Source organism: Physeter macrocephalus, chromosome 8 (genome assembly GCF_002837175.3).
Source record: "Physeter macrocephalus isolate SW-GA chromosome 8, ASM283717v5, whole genome shotgun sequence".
Lineage (NCBI taxonomy): Eukaryota > Metazoa > Chordata > Mammalia > Artiodactyla > Physeteridae > Physeter > Physeter macrocephalus.
In genome coordinates, this window is record NC_041221.1 from 113,330,747 (window position 1) to 113,347,914 (window position 17,168).

Sequence of the window (17,168 nt, forward strand, 5' to 3'; positions counted from 1 at the left end):
TCAGATGAACGTGTGGGCTTTGTAGGTAACATGAATAAGGGTAACAGGAAAGCTGGGGATTGCCGCAGATCAGGGAGGTGGCCCCATCCAAGGGGCAGATCCCAGGCCCTTTTTTTTTTTTGTAAGCTCCTTTTGAATGCAGTTGCAGTTTTTGGCCTTCTTATATTCTTACATCATAAAAGCATCTTTTGCAGGGCTTTTGGTAGTCTGCATAAACCTAAGAAGCCGTGAATTATATGAAATTCTTATCATGTTAAAGACAACTTCAAATTATGTTCAAATCCACTTTTATTAAAATTATTTGGCAATTCTGGCAGCAGTACAAAGTCTTTGACCACTGGTCACATTAGACATGAGTTTATAATTTTGGTTTGTTGTGGGTTTAGGTACCTGTATTTTTCTAAATCTTCTGTCCTTCATTTCACGACCAAATGGCAAAGCGCCTTAAATTTCTCTATCTACAATACATTATTTATAGAACAGGAATTTGTAAAATAAGATTGAAAAAATAAAATGCACAGATTCAAAAAATTCTCTTCAAATATTAAGAACATACAAAGTATAATGAAGACATCTACATTTAGTCCTCCAAGTAACAAGGTGGGTGGTTTGATGTCTTGTTTTTATTTATTGCTAATTATAGTTCAGAGACCAGTGTTTCCAAAAACTATAAAAACCTTCATTGACATTCCCAGTAGAGTTCCAATGGGTTTAGAGGGTAAAATGAGTGGAGCACTTGATTTGGCCTTTAAAATCAAAAGGCTTTTTATCTTTAGTAGGATTTTTTCTTCTACAGTAGCTCAGGGCACTATTTGCTTACTTAATGCCTTATAATTAGCATCTGCCTTATAGTAGATCTAAGTATTGGCCTTGTAAAGTATATTACTGGACAGCAAATGGAAGGAGGCCTTCCTGTCCAAGGCAAAAGTTTCACCAGACCTTAAAATAAAACCTCAGAGGGTCTGGTGCTCCTTAGTTGTTCTCCAGTGATCCTGAAGTTGTCTGTAAGAAAGAAAAAAAGAAAGCTGTGTAAGAATCTTTACATGAGACATTTCTGCTTGTTCTAAGTAGTCGGGCTTTTCTGGCAGTATATAAAAATCCACTGCATGGCAATGGAGCCCTGTTGTTTCGTTCCTGTGATAAGAGTATCTCTTGGGGCTCGGAATGCAGGAAATAAACAGAGCAATCACTTGAGAAAATTCTGCCCTAGCTTCTTTCAAAGGCTGTATTTTCAAAAGACTGATAAGGATGTTCAGTCTTTGTTTTCATGCATTGTGTATTTCTGGGCATTCCCATGACTAACTAAAGACCATTCCCCTAAATGGCCAATTTATTTCAGTGATAGAAGATTGCCACACCATATTATTGTTGGTTGCCATCACTACCCAAAGACAAAGCAACTTGGCAATCAAAATGGGCAAGTTTCTTTATTATTATCAGAATAGGGTCTCAACTTTGCAAAGGTTAACTATGTAAGTTATTTGTGTTATCTCAGCAAACTGGACCTATGAACATTAAGTCATAGTAGTGGCAGTTTTATCAATATAGTTCTCACTCTTATTTCCCTAATAAATGAAAAGAAAATATTTTCTTTAGGAATAAGCATACAGTTTGAAATTTTGAAGAAGCAATTCTTTGCATCTAATTTAAGTATTATTTTATAAATTGAAAATACAGTCTCCAAAGTTAAAGAAAATAATAGAATATAATGGGCCTTTTCTCCAAGTTAAGGCTTATCTCAAGAATACTTAAAAATACTTAAAACTTAAGATATTTAAATAATATCTAGAACAAAAAAGCAATGCATCAGTGTAATGCTGCCAACCCACAAAGCATTTAAACACAGGAGAGATAAATTATACTTACAAATGGAGTCCTGATTCCAAATTTGCTATGGAATGTCATGGTGACTTTGTTTTTATGTCCTGTTCTTTGATCAAAGGCATGGCACGTATCAAAAGGTGGACTGTACAAGTGAAGGCTCACGGCAGGTTCTGTATGGCTAATATTCTCTACTCGATGTAAGCCAATGGAATCTAAACAATATTGAAGAGGGATGGGTAGATGAAGGAGCTTAGATGCTAGCTGTAGGTAAAAATCTGGTCTATTGCCCAAGATCTTAAATCAACTGATACATATGAATTATTAAAAATTAGTTAGAATTGAACTTCCAGTTAAAAATAGTAAATGACACGCATTCTGCTTTCTCCTAAAAACTTCCCTACAACTGCAGTAAAAGAAGGGGCTACCCTGGTGGCGCAGTGGTTGCGCGTCCGCCTGCCGATGCAGGGGAACCGGGTTCGCGCCCCGGTCTGGGGGGATCCCACGTGCCGCGGAGCGGCTGGGCCCGTGAGCCATGGCCGCTGGGCCTGCGCGTCCGGAGCCTGTGCTCCGCAACGGGAGAGGCCGCAGCAGAGGGAGGCCCGCATACCACACACACAAAAAAAAAGAATAAAAAAGACATCAACATACAAAGATAAAGGAAAAAGAAAAAACTTTTTTATTAAAGCTTTAAAAAAATCTTTAAAAATTTGAAAGCTTAGAAGTAGATGGATGGCTTTGCAGAGGAGAGAAAGCTAAATCCTCAGCTACCCTTGGAGATGGCCAAGAAATAACCTGATTTATATTCTGAAACTAACAAACAGCTCAGGAACTGGCAGCACATGTACTTCCTGAAATGAAGGTGAACATGGGCTATAAATACAAGAACTGGTTGAAGCCTATTTAAGTTTCGGCACAAAGCTTTTTCACCACCACACCTTCCCTCCATCCCTGGTAGAAATCGGAGATCTATTCTCTAGAAAGAGTACAACAGATAAACTCAGGACTGGTGGATAACCGGTGAAAAACAGGTGACTTAAGTGAAAATTTACACATTGAGTGGTAAGATCTCCACTTTCTTCATCACATGGCTGCCAGAATGCTGCCAGACAGGAATTTCTTCTCCAGGCAGGAGACGGGAAGCAGCTTCTCTGAGAATCTGATCAGCTCAAGAAAAAAGTCCTGAGGATATCACCACTGATTGTTCCTCAAGGAAAAGATTTACCAGATGATCCTAGAGTGAAGTCCAGTTGACAAACACCATCCACGTTTGAAAGCTACCAATTAACTTTTTTGTCTCTGGTTTTTAAATATTAGCACATAGTCAAGGCCATCACACATGTGAGCAGAGCCTCTAGTATAAAAGAGGCCAGAGCAACCTGAAAAAAAGGCAACATGAAATAGACACTACTCAAGACAAGGCTTAAAAAAACAAAACCAAAAACTTATCATTAATATCTTCACAGAGCTAAGAGGAAGGGAATTCCCTAGCAGGCCAGTGGTTAGGATTTGGCGCTTTCACTGCTATGGCATGGGTTCAATCCCTGGTCAGGGAACTAAGATCCCTGCAAGCCATGCAGTGTGGCCAAAAAAAGAGAAAAAAAAAAGAGATGAGGAAAATACTATATAAAAAGGACTAGAGAATAAAAAGAGCTTTCAGAAATATAAAGATGATAGCAGAAATAAAAATCCGAATAGAAGGGTTGGAAGAAAAAGCTGACAAAGACTCAAAGAACAAAAGGCCAAAGACAGAACATAGGAAAGACAAAAAAAGCCCCCCAAAACCCAAAAAACTAGAGGACTAGTTCAGGAGGTTTAATATCTGATCAACAGTAGTTTCAGAAACAGAACAACAACAACAAAATCAAAGAAACAACTTGAGAATATTTTCTTGAATTGAAGGACATGAATTTCTAGATTGTAAGAACCTACTGAGCTCCCACCACAATGAGAGTCATGAAACAAAATGCATCACTGTGACACTGGGGACAGAGAAAAGACACCCAAAGAGAAGTCCTCAAAAGTTTCTAGAAAGAAAAAATAGGATTCATACATAGTAAGATTCAAAAATCAGAATGGTACCAGGCTTTGAACAAGAAGAATGGAAACTAAAAGACAAAAGATTACCTTCATAGTTCTGAGAGAAAATGACTGCCAGGTCATGATTTCATATCCAGCTAAATTATCAAGTTGCAAGGGTTGTATATAGAGATTTTTAGATATAAGAGGTCTCAGAAATTTACTTTCCATGAACCCTTTCTCACAGGGCCGTTGGACAATATGTTCCACCAAAACAAGGCCACAAACCCAAGACAAAGCAGACGAGACCCGGAAACAAGGGGATAAGCCCCAGGAGAGAGTAAAGGGAAAGCCTGGATGATGTGAGGGGACCACAGGATGAGCCCTGGCCAACCAATCCACACTGAAGGAAGTCAAAAGGCCTGGGGGAGATGCCTTCAAGAAGATTAAAATGAACAAAATACTTGATTTTTATAACTATGTTGATAAGAAATTTATATAGTAAGGAGAGAGTTGGAAGATTAATCAAGGAAGGAATTCAGTGTATTAGTGTAGTTAGTATAGGCACCTAATTTGGCCTTATGCTTTACGATCTAGCTCCATGAGCTTGCATGACAAAGAAGAGCAAAGCCCAGAAGCAGACGACTTTAGTAGAACCCAGCTAGACTGACTACCTTTTTTGAACAACTCAGAACTTCTAGGATCTTCTGTCTTCCTCATTTAAAAAAATGGAGCCTAATTCTCAGATCTGCAAACTCTTTGATTCTATAGCCTACTGCTTTTATAATACACTGGCTTGCTTTTGAACAAAAGTTAAACATTCTGAAGAACTGACTGCCCTTTATACAAATGACTTTTTTTCCTCCAATTGCACCTCCAATAGACCACCCAATGCAAGCAAAGATCCCACAAAAACAAGTCACCCATCCTTTAGAAGTCCCCAAAGCTCATATCTGATCCCTAATGTTAGTAATCCCAGCATTATTATTATTATTATTATTATGTCTTTGCCTCCTTTTCCCTTATGCCAATGATATACTCTCTGTCACAGTAATATTGGACTTTTCTTGGTGATACTTAGGGATGCCAGCTTGGTTGAGGCAATGTTCACCTTCTGCCTATTACAATAGGTAACTTGATCTCCTTGCCCCACTCTCCCTTTCTTCCACCCTATGACGCATATTGCTACTGGATTAATCAAGATATTCCCGAAAAAAATTCTGCTGACCAAAGAAAGTTTTTACTTTAAGCTAGTCTTGGAGGCTAAGGCCCTGATCTTACTTTACTCTCCTACTACTCCTATCCAAGCCCATTCATCTTCCCCTCCGGCTAGACCGTTACTGCATAGTCTTCATTCTTTGCAACGTTTGAATGAACAACGTACTTTGAACATGGGTTGTGCCTTCACCCATGTTCTTTCTTGTACTTGAAACATCTTTCCCCCCTAATCACTATCCACATCTAGCCCTCCTCCTGCATTTGTAAAAAATCAAAGGTTAAAAGTTGGTGTCTTTTGAGTAATCCATCTACAGAAATATGTAGCTTGTCCTATCCAGTATTTTACTGATTCGCAACATTTCCCATAACAATCAGAATTTCCCACCTCTATGGAAAAAGAAGTCAGGACGATCTCACTGCAGCTGGGTGACCACATTGTCCCTTTAGACAGGGCAGCTTGCACACCAGTTCCCACAGCCTAGTTCCAGCCTGCATCACTCACTCACTTTACCTGCTTGGCTCCTATAGACTTTTGCATTGAAGACCCTTGAAAAAAAATCTTAGGTGTTCTCCAAGATCTAATGTAGCTTTATAATGACTCTATGACTCTAGCTGAAAGTAATTATTCTGAAAGGCTTTTGGCTTTATTGTGAGCAGTACCAGCAATCTTGTTCTTAGAAATCTGGTGTGCCTGCTATACACAGCAACCCTCAAATAAGAGTTTCCTACCACCTGAGAAACTAACTCCTTTGTTATGTGAATGGGGGAAAAATGTCCTATACAATCTGACTTCTGTAACTGACTTGCATTCTTAAACTAACTGAACGAATTTAGGCCAAGTATCAAGGCCAATACTGAACGTTAAGATCTAAGAAGAAAGAACCTGCTTTGCCAGAAAAACCTGTGATATTTTATTTTATATAAGTGGGATAGCATCCCAACTAAGACTATGGGCTTTGGCATCAAATTCTTTGGGTTCAAATCCTGAGTGAGCTTGGACAGGTTATTTAATCTTCCTATGTGCTGGCAATTTCATCTGTAAATGGGGATAATATAAAAAGTTATCTCAGGACTTCCCTGGTGGTGCAGTGGTTAAGAATCCGCCTGCCAATGCAGGGGACACGGATTCGATCCCTGGTAGGGGAAGATCCCACATGCCACAGAGCAACTAAGCCCGTGCACCACCAACTACTGAGCCCATGTGCCTAGAGCCCGTGCTCCAGAACAAGAGAAGCCACCACAATGAGAAGCCCACTCGCCGCAACTAGAGAAAGCTCGTGCATAGCAACGAAGACCCAACGCAGCCAAAAATAAATAAATTAATTATAAAAAAGTTACCTCATGGAAGCTTTAAGGAGCTTTTTGGAAAGTTACTAAGTCCTTTAGGAACACAGATGTTAATCACTGCCTCTTCTGAAGAGCATTTGGCTCTCCCATATCACATTTAGAAGAAAGAATGAATTCTTTGTAAGAGATCTAGAAATCATTGCTAAATAATGTGCTTCAAAAAGTTTCTCTTGAGAATACTCTTTTTAAAGTAAGCTGTATGTACTTTAGTAAAACAGGGACTAGCTAGCATTCTTAGTCACTTCCGGAACATTTCTTTACATTTTCTAATCAAAGACTAACACTTCCAACTTGGCCTCACGCCTTTATTAAAAGACTCTACTTATGTAAATTCATGTTCGATTCTAACTGTCCTAAGACTTGGTAGGTAAATGACTCTTCAGTGGACACTAACCTGCATGCATATGTTTTTAATAAGTGATTCCAATCCACACGCAAAGCTTTAAAAAGACAAAACCCACTGCTTTTAGATCACTTCCTAAGCAGATGAAATCATGACCCCACGATCCAAGTTCTATTGCACACATGTAAGCAAGCAATATTTCAAGTGGGAGTTCAAGGTTTTTCCCACTTGTTGTTAGAAAAATTGGATGTTACCGTTGATGTAGGCACACTGGTTTTCCCTCAAGATTCTTTCAGACTTCTTGATCATCTCATTGGATTTTTTGTCAGGCCAGGCAAATAATGTCTCCTTTAGATTTCCCTGCAGCATCTTCAGAAAGCAGTGGGAGTCAGTGTGATCGTGGATACTGCTATATATACACAAAATACAACTAAACTCAGTAGATGGTCCAGAACCCACACTTGTAACAATCTGTCCAGAGCTTACAGCTGCAACTGTCAACAGGACGTCTCCCAGGCCAATATCCATTTCAGCTGGAGTTTTAAATGTCATCAATTTATAATTCAACATTGTTCAGGGCAAAGTAATAAAATACTATGTCTTCCATATCAATGCATATAAGGGGTACAGTTTTGATCCATACCCCTACTGAAGAACAATTCATCTTTTTAAACCTTGTTGTAATCCTACTTTGATAACAGAAACACAAAACCAGTAACCATTTATCTTCTCCAAAATATAGCTTTTAATAACTCAATTAAGCTGGGCTAGAACTTGACTTAAAAACTACATTAGAGAAATTTTAGAGCGGATAAAGATCCTTTATCTGTAACTGCATCACATTGGGAAGATCACATAACAGTGTTTTTTCCCCAGGCTTTTTCTTTTTTCTCCTTCCTCTGGGGGACAAAAGGTATGCACATGTGTGTTACCAGCTGAAAATTATACTATAAAGCATATGAAATGTTAATATTTTATACATTTAGAGTATCCTGTGATTACCTCCCAATATTGATGGGCGAAAAAAAGCAAATTGGATCTGGGGAAAGAATTTATTCCTATAATCTTAAATAGTATTTAAGTTTATTAAGTAGTATTAACTATAGGGTTGATTAAAAAATATGAACCTGTATATGCTATAGCATGTATTTCATATGTTGAGTTCTGTTACCCTATATATGTACCATGAGAACTTGTTCCCTAATTCACAGAGCCTTGTTCTACTCCTGACATATAATCTGCTTTCAAAAAAGATTGAGAGAATGAAAACAACTTCATTCTATATGAGTAAATAAATGTACTCTATAGACCTAACTTTCCAAAATCCTGTAAATTCATGTTTCCTTTTTCCCACCAAAAATGGGTCTGGATTATTGGGTTTTTTTTGTTTTGTTTTTTGTTTTTTTACCATTCTCAAGAGACTGAGAAGGATCTGTTTAAAGAGGTAACAATACTTACTTGACTGGTAGTAAGACTTGCAAATGTATAAACTAAGGAAAAATTAAGGGACCAAGTTTCAAGAATTGGTATTAGTCTAAGTTGTCTTATCTTCTGTATACAGAAAATAAACAATTAGCTTGAAGTAGAAAGAAATTTTCTGAATTTGTGAATTGCTTTTCTAGCTCCAAATGTGAATGCTTTGGTCTTTGGTCCGGCAATTGTTTACACACTTCAAAGCACCACAAAGGTCAAGTTTTAGCACAACTTCATAGAAAGTTTAACTCCACAGAACACAGAGAGATTAAATTAAGCTGGTTACTTACCTCCACCTTCTTTGATTTACTACTCATTTTGGGGGAAGGTCTGTCATAATACATGGTATATGCTAAACCCCTCACGCTAATTCCCATGGGAATTTTTGCTGGGATTAGGGGACATTGTAAACAAATAATTACAACACGCGATTTGTTAGTGCTCACAAGGCATGTGGCCAGCCTGGCACTGTACTTTTCATATGCTGGAATAAATACTGAATAAATATCTGAATGAATAGTTGTATTACCTGCCATGTCCTTCGCCCCAACATAGAATCATGAGATTAAATTTTCCATTTCCTTGATCCACAAGATTTCGGGTATATCTAAAAAGAACGTTTTCAGAAGTTTGAATTTGGTCGATGAGACAAACAGGGAAAAATAAGTGTGTCATACAGTATCATTCATTTACAAATGCTAATATTTTTACCTCGAAGCAACTTTAAATGTGGTTGTCTAATTAGAAATCGAGCACCAATGAAAGCAAGTATTTTTTCACAGTTCATTTAGACATTTTTGTATTTTGAATCACTGTGTTTATAGCTGCTCAGTTCTAATTAATGGCATGAAAAAGGTAAAAGAAAAAAATTAAATTCCTTGAGTCTCCATGTGACAGCCTCAAACTGATAAAAAGAATAAAAATTTCTCACAGAAAGCATTTTCAAAGTGCACTACTGCTCTAGGCAAGAATGTTGCTGTTGTCTTTTTCCCCCCTCCCTGTAGCTAAACCAGAATCGGAGAAACAAGGTTTCATTAAATAGCTGTTCTAGAATTCTCCTTAGTTTTACTAGAGTCCAGACACAGCGACATCCACATTCAAAAGCATCATGATGAAACGTCCTCCACAAATAGAGTGGGCGTTGACCTAAGTACCAGAACAAAAGCGACTACACTTGTGAAGTAAAATAACACTCTAAACCTTTGACAATGGGGAGAAATTAGTAATTAGGCCCCAGAAATCCCAAACCAAAACAACCACATCCGCACCATCCCCCCACCCCCTCCAAAAAATCAACTTTAAAGTTTCTATTGGTCCCACAGTTACTCTTGACACCATCTAATTAACAAAGTTCGATAATTATGACATTCAGACTAATTTTTTTTAACTTTTTATTGGAGCATAGTTGCTTTACAATGCTGTGTTAGTTTCTACTGTACAGCAAAGTGGATCAGCTATACATACACATATATCCCCTCTTTTTGGATTTCCTTCCCATTAGGTCACCACAGAGCATTGAGTAGAGTTCCCTGTGTTAAACAGTAGGTTCTCATTAGTTATCTATTTTATACATAGTTTCAATAGTGTATATATGTCAATCCCAATCTCCCAGTTCATCCCCCGCCCCCCCGACCCTTTCCCCCTTGGTATCCAGACGTCTGTTCTCTACGATAGACTCATTTTTAAGGAAAGGAATCTTTATCCCTTTTGTTTGTTCACATGGTCATCTGTTCACTTATGTCCCACACGCCCCTTCCTCCCCTAGGCTGGAGGCCAGGTGCTGACAGAGTATGATCACTGAGAGAGTTGATTAGTAAGTGCTTTTTAGATATCAGTCATCCTTACTTTGGAGCCCTTTTAATGACCTAGCAGGCAGCTGTGCACACAGCCTTTAATTCACAGTAAATGGTTCCTGTACCAGGGATCCTACTTTTCCCTCCTCCAGCCCTAGGGTCTTGCTTCTCTGGGGCTTCCTCCAGACAATTTACTGCTTGGCCCCCAGTGGAACATATTTTGTCTTGACTCTTCTGCACTGGCCTTCCCAAGGTCAGAGATCAAATTCCTTCACAGTACTAGGACACTTATTACATGCGCAAAATACTAACACATTGATTTCTGCTCTCCCATCTCCCTCCCTCCCTACTCCAACTGCCCGCCTAGGAGTGCACCCATTATTTTACTGAGCTGTGCTTCAGAAACCTGTGGAATAGGTCAATCCAAAGGTTTCAAGTGGTTTAGAGCTTGTCAATCAAGATAAATTCAAGGCCCCTGGAAATGCCCTTGTTCTATAGATTAAAAGCCCATACAGCATATCCTGGTTAATTAATTTCACTTGGTCAGTAATAAATCTAGGCAGAAGAAAACTATTATGGCCACCTTGTGTCTACAAGGGGTTTAGCAGTGGTTTAGAGCGTGGGCTCTAGAACAATAATGCTAATTTGAATCCTGGAGCCACTAAGGGACATTAGTATGACCTTGTGCAGGTAATCCAACCTTTTCATTGCCTACTATTCCTCACCTGTAAAACAGGGATAAGAATGGTACCTATCTCAGAGAGCAGTTGTGAGGTAATGTTAATATATGTGTCAAGTGATTGGAAGAGTACTAGAGCCCACAACAAGCCCTCAATTACTTGGAGCTAATGGCAAAATTACTCTGGTAGCTTAATTGGCAGCCACAGAAGGATAGGAACCAAAGGAATTTCCTAGAACCACTTGCAAGTGGAAAACAGGATCCTAAGTAGACTTCACTTTTCTATTTCAGTTCCTAAACTACAACTGAAACAGCCCTTGGCGACAAAACTTTACCAAACACACTGTATATGCTGACGTAAAGTGACTAACTGAAACGGCTTCAAAGGAAAGCTTCATCTTTTCTTATTCTTCTCTTTCAACTATGCTCCTTTCCCTGACCTCATCACAACCAACCATTAAGACTGAAGCGCTGGTTACCCTTCGGAAAAGAAACCCTCACTCTTCAGGGTGATTAAATTTTACTTCTCTCCCCAGAGGATTGATAGGCTGTTTCATTTTTTTACTTAATCTCCAAGCCAAGGCTGCAAGGAGCAGCCTCCCAGGGCATCTCACTCAAGCACCTCTGAGGAGCAGGGGTCTCCAATTTACATTCCAGACCCTCAGATCTAAGGATAAGGAAAAGCATATTGCTTGGGGGCTGAAAGAAAAGCACTCGTTTATTTCGAGAACCTGACAGTGGGTTTAAATAAACCCGCAGCCCTGGAAGTCCAACTGGTTTGCGAAAGGGGGCAGCATAAACTGAAAAATAGCAGCTGACAGCCCCAAGTCGTTATTTTGTATTAACAAAAATGCTTGTTGGCAGACTCCTGCTTGCAAGCGACCGAGGGAGAAGTGATGGAGAATTGGTGTCGTTTAACTGTGTCCTCCACCGTCACCCTTTTCTCCGGACCGCTGTTGGAGTTCTCTCCTGAGAGCACCCCGGTTAGTCCAGACAGCCAGAGTCTGAGGGCGTCCAGCCACCGGGGTCTCCCCGCATCTCCTCCGTGTCCTAGGCTAGCGACGGCTCCGGGGTGGGGTGGGGTGGGGGTGGCAGAAGGAGTGGCCGTTCGGAAGCCGAGGGGTTGATCAACGAGAAAAGAACAGAAAACTTGCACCGCTCGGTGGCCTCCCCTCCGGGAGCCTGCCGCAGTCTCCTGCCAGTGGGACACGCCTTCGGCACAAAGCGCCGAACGCCAGCCCCCGGGTTCGCGGGCGAGGAGGCGCGGCGCTGGGGTGCGGGAAACGGCCGGGAGCACTGGGAGGGTGGGCGCTGCGGGCGCCGGGAGTCAAGACCCGCTCCCCACACGCCCGCGCCCGCTCGGACTCAAGAGTCGGCGCCGGAGAGTCTCGGCGATCAGGGCGAAAGCACGCTCACCTGTACTGGTCGAACTTGGCGTACACTGCCCACTCGGCGGGGCTGCTCTCGTAGGCTTCCAAGACGGCCTGCACCTCCTCCACATTGACCTCCTCGCCGGCGAAAAGCTGGTGCAGGATGCGGATCAGATCGGCCAGGGTGCGTGGCTTTAGCACCTCGGTCCGCTCCATCCCTTGCGGACTGGCGGCGCGCGTCTCGCTGCTGGGCTGCGATGGAGGAGCTGAGCGAGCCGAGGAGCCGGGGGCGAGAGTTCCTAGCTGCTAGCCAGACAGTTACACACAGACACGAAGCCCCCAAATGCACGAGTGCCACAGTGTAAAGAAACACCCGCCAAGATACCCACCGTGGCGGATCAGAGTACGGGCCGCGTACGCAAATCTGGACCAAACCTGTTAGGTTCGGCCTCTCTTGGCCCTTTTTAAGCTCTCGGAGTCACCGGGAATGTACCAACGTTCCTTGGAGGGTGGGGAGAAGCGGGGAGCGACCTGAGAAGGGTGGCGGAGGCGGCGAGAGCGTGCGGGCAAGGCCCACGCACACGGCCCCGGCTCCCTCGGCACCCCGACCCTAGCGGAACCCTTCTGTCCCGGGTTCCGGCGCTCGCGGTGGGCTGCGCGCAATCTCTCCCCCACCGTAGCAGGCCGTCTTTCGGCCGCCTATCCCAACCCCTCTTCCCCCCTCCCCCGCTCCGAGGCTCCTCTGTGCTGCCTTGGTTTGCGACGCTAGGACGTCGACAGAAGGGGTCTGGAGAAGGGGCGCAGGACGCTGCGGAAGGACACGGACGCTTCCTTCCAAGTAGAGCCGAGGGATTGATTTTGAATAGTTTACAAAGGTTGAGGATGGAATTCCACTCCCAAGGTGGAGAGCTTCTGTTCTGTCGATTGAAACCATCGATAATATGCTCCAAGGCTAGGTGAAAATAAGTCAGTCTTCTTTTTAAAAAATTTAAATGTGCTGTGCTTAAACTACAGTTTGACAAGGGAGGCTGGGGTCTAGAGCAACACTGGTGAAACAATATAAGGCCGGGTGTCCCTCTTTGATTTTTAAAATCAAACATTTCCTTTAAAATATTGCTAATATATCCAGGGCAAAGACCTGATGTTTCAAGTAATGGGTCAAAGAAATGCTGATTGTTTTGATTCCTAATACAGTAATTTAAAGGGTTCTAATCAGATTATTTAAATCCTTCAATTCTCGGCTTGTGCTTTAAGTAGCCTACCGGTAATACACACAAGGAAATGCATTTCTATGTTGTGCATAGCACGTAGCAGCTTTGAGATTAACACAAATTATGAATGAAAATAAGGAAAAAGTGAAGGACAGAAGAAAATCCAGTACAGATTCCTTCTTTCTCACTATAGATGGATTCAGGGTTATTAAAGGTCTAGACTTCTGGAAGACTGGTCTGTTTCTCCCAGACTTTGCTCCAAGGTATTTTTATGTATATACCTATGTATGTATATGTGTATATACTGTATATATTTAAGTTTACTAGTGCCACCTGCAGTCTTAAACATCCCTGATTAAACTGATTACACTATAAGTATTCTAACAATGTTGTTAGGAAGTAAACATAACACCTCAATCATCATTGTTCCAAAAGGGCTACAGGTAGAAAGCACTCCAGAGGCCTACCTTTTGTGATGTAGAGGTGGTTAATTAAAGAATTATGGGACAGAGTAACTGGTACCCTTTTCATCATTTACTCATAATTTCTTTATTCTCATCAGTGTTTTCTATTGAGTCTCTTAATTACTTCATTTCAGCTATTTTAATCCACAAATATTGGGAATGAACAACAAAAATCGAACACAAGCTTAACTTTTCTGCACTTCATAGTGGATTACACTTCTCTAAATTTTTCAGACCGTTCATTTTCTACTTTCTCTGGCTCCTCCTGACATTTAGAGACCTCAAGGATCTTTCCTAATATAGCCATATTCACACATTCATATTCATTGCCTCTCTAACCCCCCCCAACACAATTTCATTGATTCCTTCTATGTAGATGTCTCCCACATCTCCCTAATCTCACATGCTGAGAGTAATCTCTAATACCTTTTAGCACCTCAGATGAAATATACCATATTTAAAACTCCTTTCAAACATGCTTTTCATTTCCTGGAGGTTCTATTTCCATAATGAGGCTACCGGAGCTCAAGAACCTCATCCACCACTGCCTACTCTTTCCCACTTCATTCTCAAGCTCTTTCAACCAATAGCTAACCTTTTTTCTTTTATGTTTTTCCACCTTTCTATTCTTTTTCTTTTTTTTTTTTTTGCGGTACGCAGGCCTCTCACTGTCGTGGCCTCTCCCGTTGCAAAGCACAGGCTCCGGACGCGCAGGCTCAGCGGCCATGGCTCACGGGCCCAGCCGCTCCGCGGCATGTGGGATCTTCCCGGCCCGGGGCACAAACCCATGTCCCCTGCATCGGCAGGTGGACTCTCAACCACTGCGCCACCAGGGAAGCCCCCACCTTTCTATCCTTATTGCTACTCCACTCAAGCCTCTATTCCAATTTTGGGTGGATTACTATGCTGGCCCTTCCCAGTACAGATCCTTTATTCACACCCACTAATTATACTTAAGCTCAGACTGGTTATGTTTCCTGGTCAGAAACTTTCAATAACTCTTATTTCCTACATACTAGGTTTGTCAACCTGGCATTTAAAATTCTCCATGTTTTGGCTCTACATTTCCTTTTTCATCTTTTACCTTTACTTTTCTTCTTTACCAAATGTCTTCCAGCCAGATTATATTAGTCACTATTTCTTGTGGTTACCAAATCCATTCTTCTGCTTTAAGCTTTTCCTTCTGCCTAGACACTAGAAAGGCATTTCAATATGTCCAGATCCTACCTTAAGGTCTTAGCTCAAATGCTTTCCTCTCAAATAAGTTACATCTCCTCTTTAACAACTAAGGCAATAATCAGTATCATTCTTATGGCACCTACCACTTTGCAGCAGGTATTGTAGTTACTTATGTGGATTATCTTGACAGTGAGACGTTTGGGACAGGCTCCTTTTACATTTTATTTTTGTATTCCTTCCTCTACGCCTAGCACACAGTGCCTTGCGTATGCATGAATGGTGACTTCAGTAAAAACATACTGGTAATTGGCTAGAGTAATTCAGCTGCTAGTTTTAAGGATCCTTGGGGCTGTGCGTTCAAATCCAGCAGACTAGACTTGTTTCTCTCAAGGTTTGTTTTTTTTTTTCCTTTCTTTCTGGTTTCTCTGTAAAGAAAACCCATATTCTTCCCCACAGAATTGCACATTGTAACTTAACTACTGTCCCTCCCCCCTCCCCCCAAAGTGACTGACATTACAGGCTCTATTGACATAAGTAGAATACCTAGATTCAGAGATGGTAATTCTACCACACTCTGCATTGCCCAAGTCAATGATCATCACATTTTCAGACAGATGCTGACATGTGATAGATATCCAGAGAAAGGAGTTAGAATTATTAGAGGTTCAGTAATATTGGTCTATCCATCCATCTGACACATTTTCACAAGCATGTACTATATGCCTGGTACTGCTTACAAAACTTAAGTCTCTGCCCTCAGAGGGCATATGTTCTAATGGGGCTGGGGGTAGCTACCCCAACAAATACAGTACATATGGAGAAATGGACACATAGTACTGTATACAATACACGATGGACAAAAATAAAGCAGGATTAAGAAGGTAGAAGGTGGTGAGGAGGTGTCATGTGATAATTGAACAGGGACTGAAGGATGTTAGTGAGAAATGTTAATTGTCTAGGGGAAGTTTCCAGGTGGAGGAAAAAGGTAAGCACAAAAGCCCTGGGATGGGAGCCAAGTCTAGTGTTTGAATAATAACACAGATGAACACGGAGGTGGGTGGTAAACTGTAGAAATGGGGACTGCAGATCACATAGGACAATGAAAGTCTTCAACTTTTACTCTGATATGGGAAGCCACTTGGGGATTTTGGCCAGAGAGCAGATAAAGGGAAGCCAATTAGTTGGCTATTACAGTTCAAGTGAAAGATAATGGTGGCTTGGCTAGAGTGGGAGAATAGATGAAAAATGGCTGGATTCTAAACATGTGTTGGTTAAGATGTCAGGATTTGCTGATAGACTGGAAGTGGGTTAGAGAGGGATTAATAATTAGTTGAGCAATTGGAAGGAATGGATTTGCCATGATTAAGATAGTAGAATTATTAGTTGGGAGAACTGAGGTAGGAAAGGGGGAAAAGATATGCCTCATAGATCTAGATATATAATAAACTGGGAAAAAATAGTTTTAGGAGGAAGGCAGAGGGAAGAGAGTTCTATAAAGAATAAATCCACCTCAAAATGGATAGGGCTTTCCTTATGGCTATCACTAAGTAACCAATAAGTTTCAGGTATATCTGCTCCATATGAGAACATAGAAGGAACTATGATTTATAAGGATTCCTCTAACTCAAGATTCTAATCACACTCATATACATACATGTTTTATCTGTCCTTCATCCATATCATATAAGAAAATACAGGAAATTCCCTGGCAGTTCAGTGGCTAGGACTCCGCACTCTCACTGTGAGCCGAGAGCCTGGGTTCAATCACTGGTCAGGGAACTAAGATTCCACAAGCTGCGCAGCACGGCCACAAAAAAAAAATACAGGTAAATCTAATATTTGGTATCAAATTTTATCTTTTTTACTTTCTATTATTTCAAAAAATCACCTTAAAGTTTCAAGAATTATTTAAATTCGTACCTGACAATCTACCTTCCAATTAGAATGAAAGCTCCAGGAGAACAGGAATCTTATGTCTTATTCCAATGCTGAGGACATAGTAGGCACTCTATGTGAATAAACAAATGGAAATTTATAGTTTCAAGCCTTTTGAAAGAGATTGCCAAAATGTCCCCTAAAATTGTAGTACCAATTCACATTCCATTCACCAAGAATATGACAGGACTTATTTCCCCACAATGTTGCCAATACTAATAATTGTTTTTAACTATTGATACTATGAGAGGTGATACTCAGCATTTCGTAGTTTTTACCTGTACTTTTTATAACTAATGATGTTCAGCACTTTTCA

General features: G+C 41.0%; 1 protein-coding gene across 1 annotated transcript; it reads right to left on the reverse strand.

The window, feature by feature from the left end:
* Positions 1–270: 270 nt before the first annotated feature.
* On the reverse strand, positions 271–12,671 carry CDO1 (cysteine dioxygenase type 1). Its single transcript, XM_007118375.3, has 5 exons — positions 12,110–12,671; positions 8,751–8,828; positions 7,003–7,157; positions 1,867–2,036; positions 271–1,002 (listed from the first exon to the last, which is right to left on the reverse strand). The coding sequence occupies exons 1-5, from the start codon at positions 12,277–12,279 to the stop codon at positions 973–975; spliced, it is 603 nt and encodes a 200-aa protein (XP_007118437.1). The 5' UTR covers positions 12,280–12,671; the 3' UTR covers positions 271–972.
* Between the last annotated feature and the right edge of the window lie 4,497 nt (positions 12,672–17,168).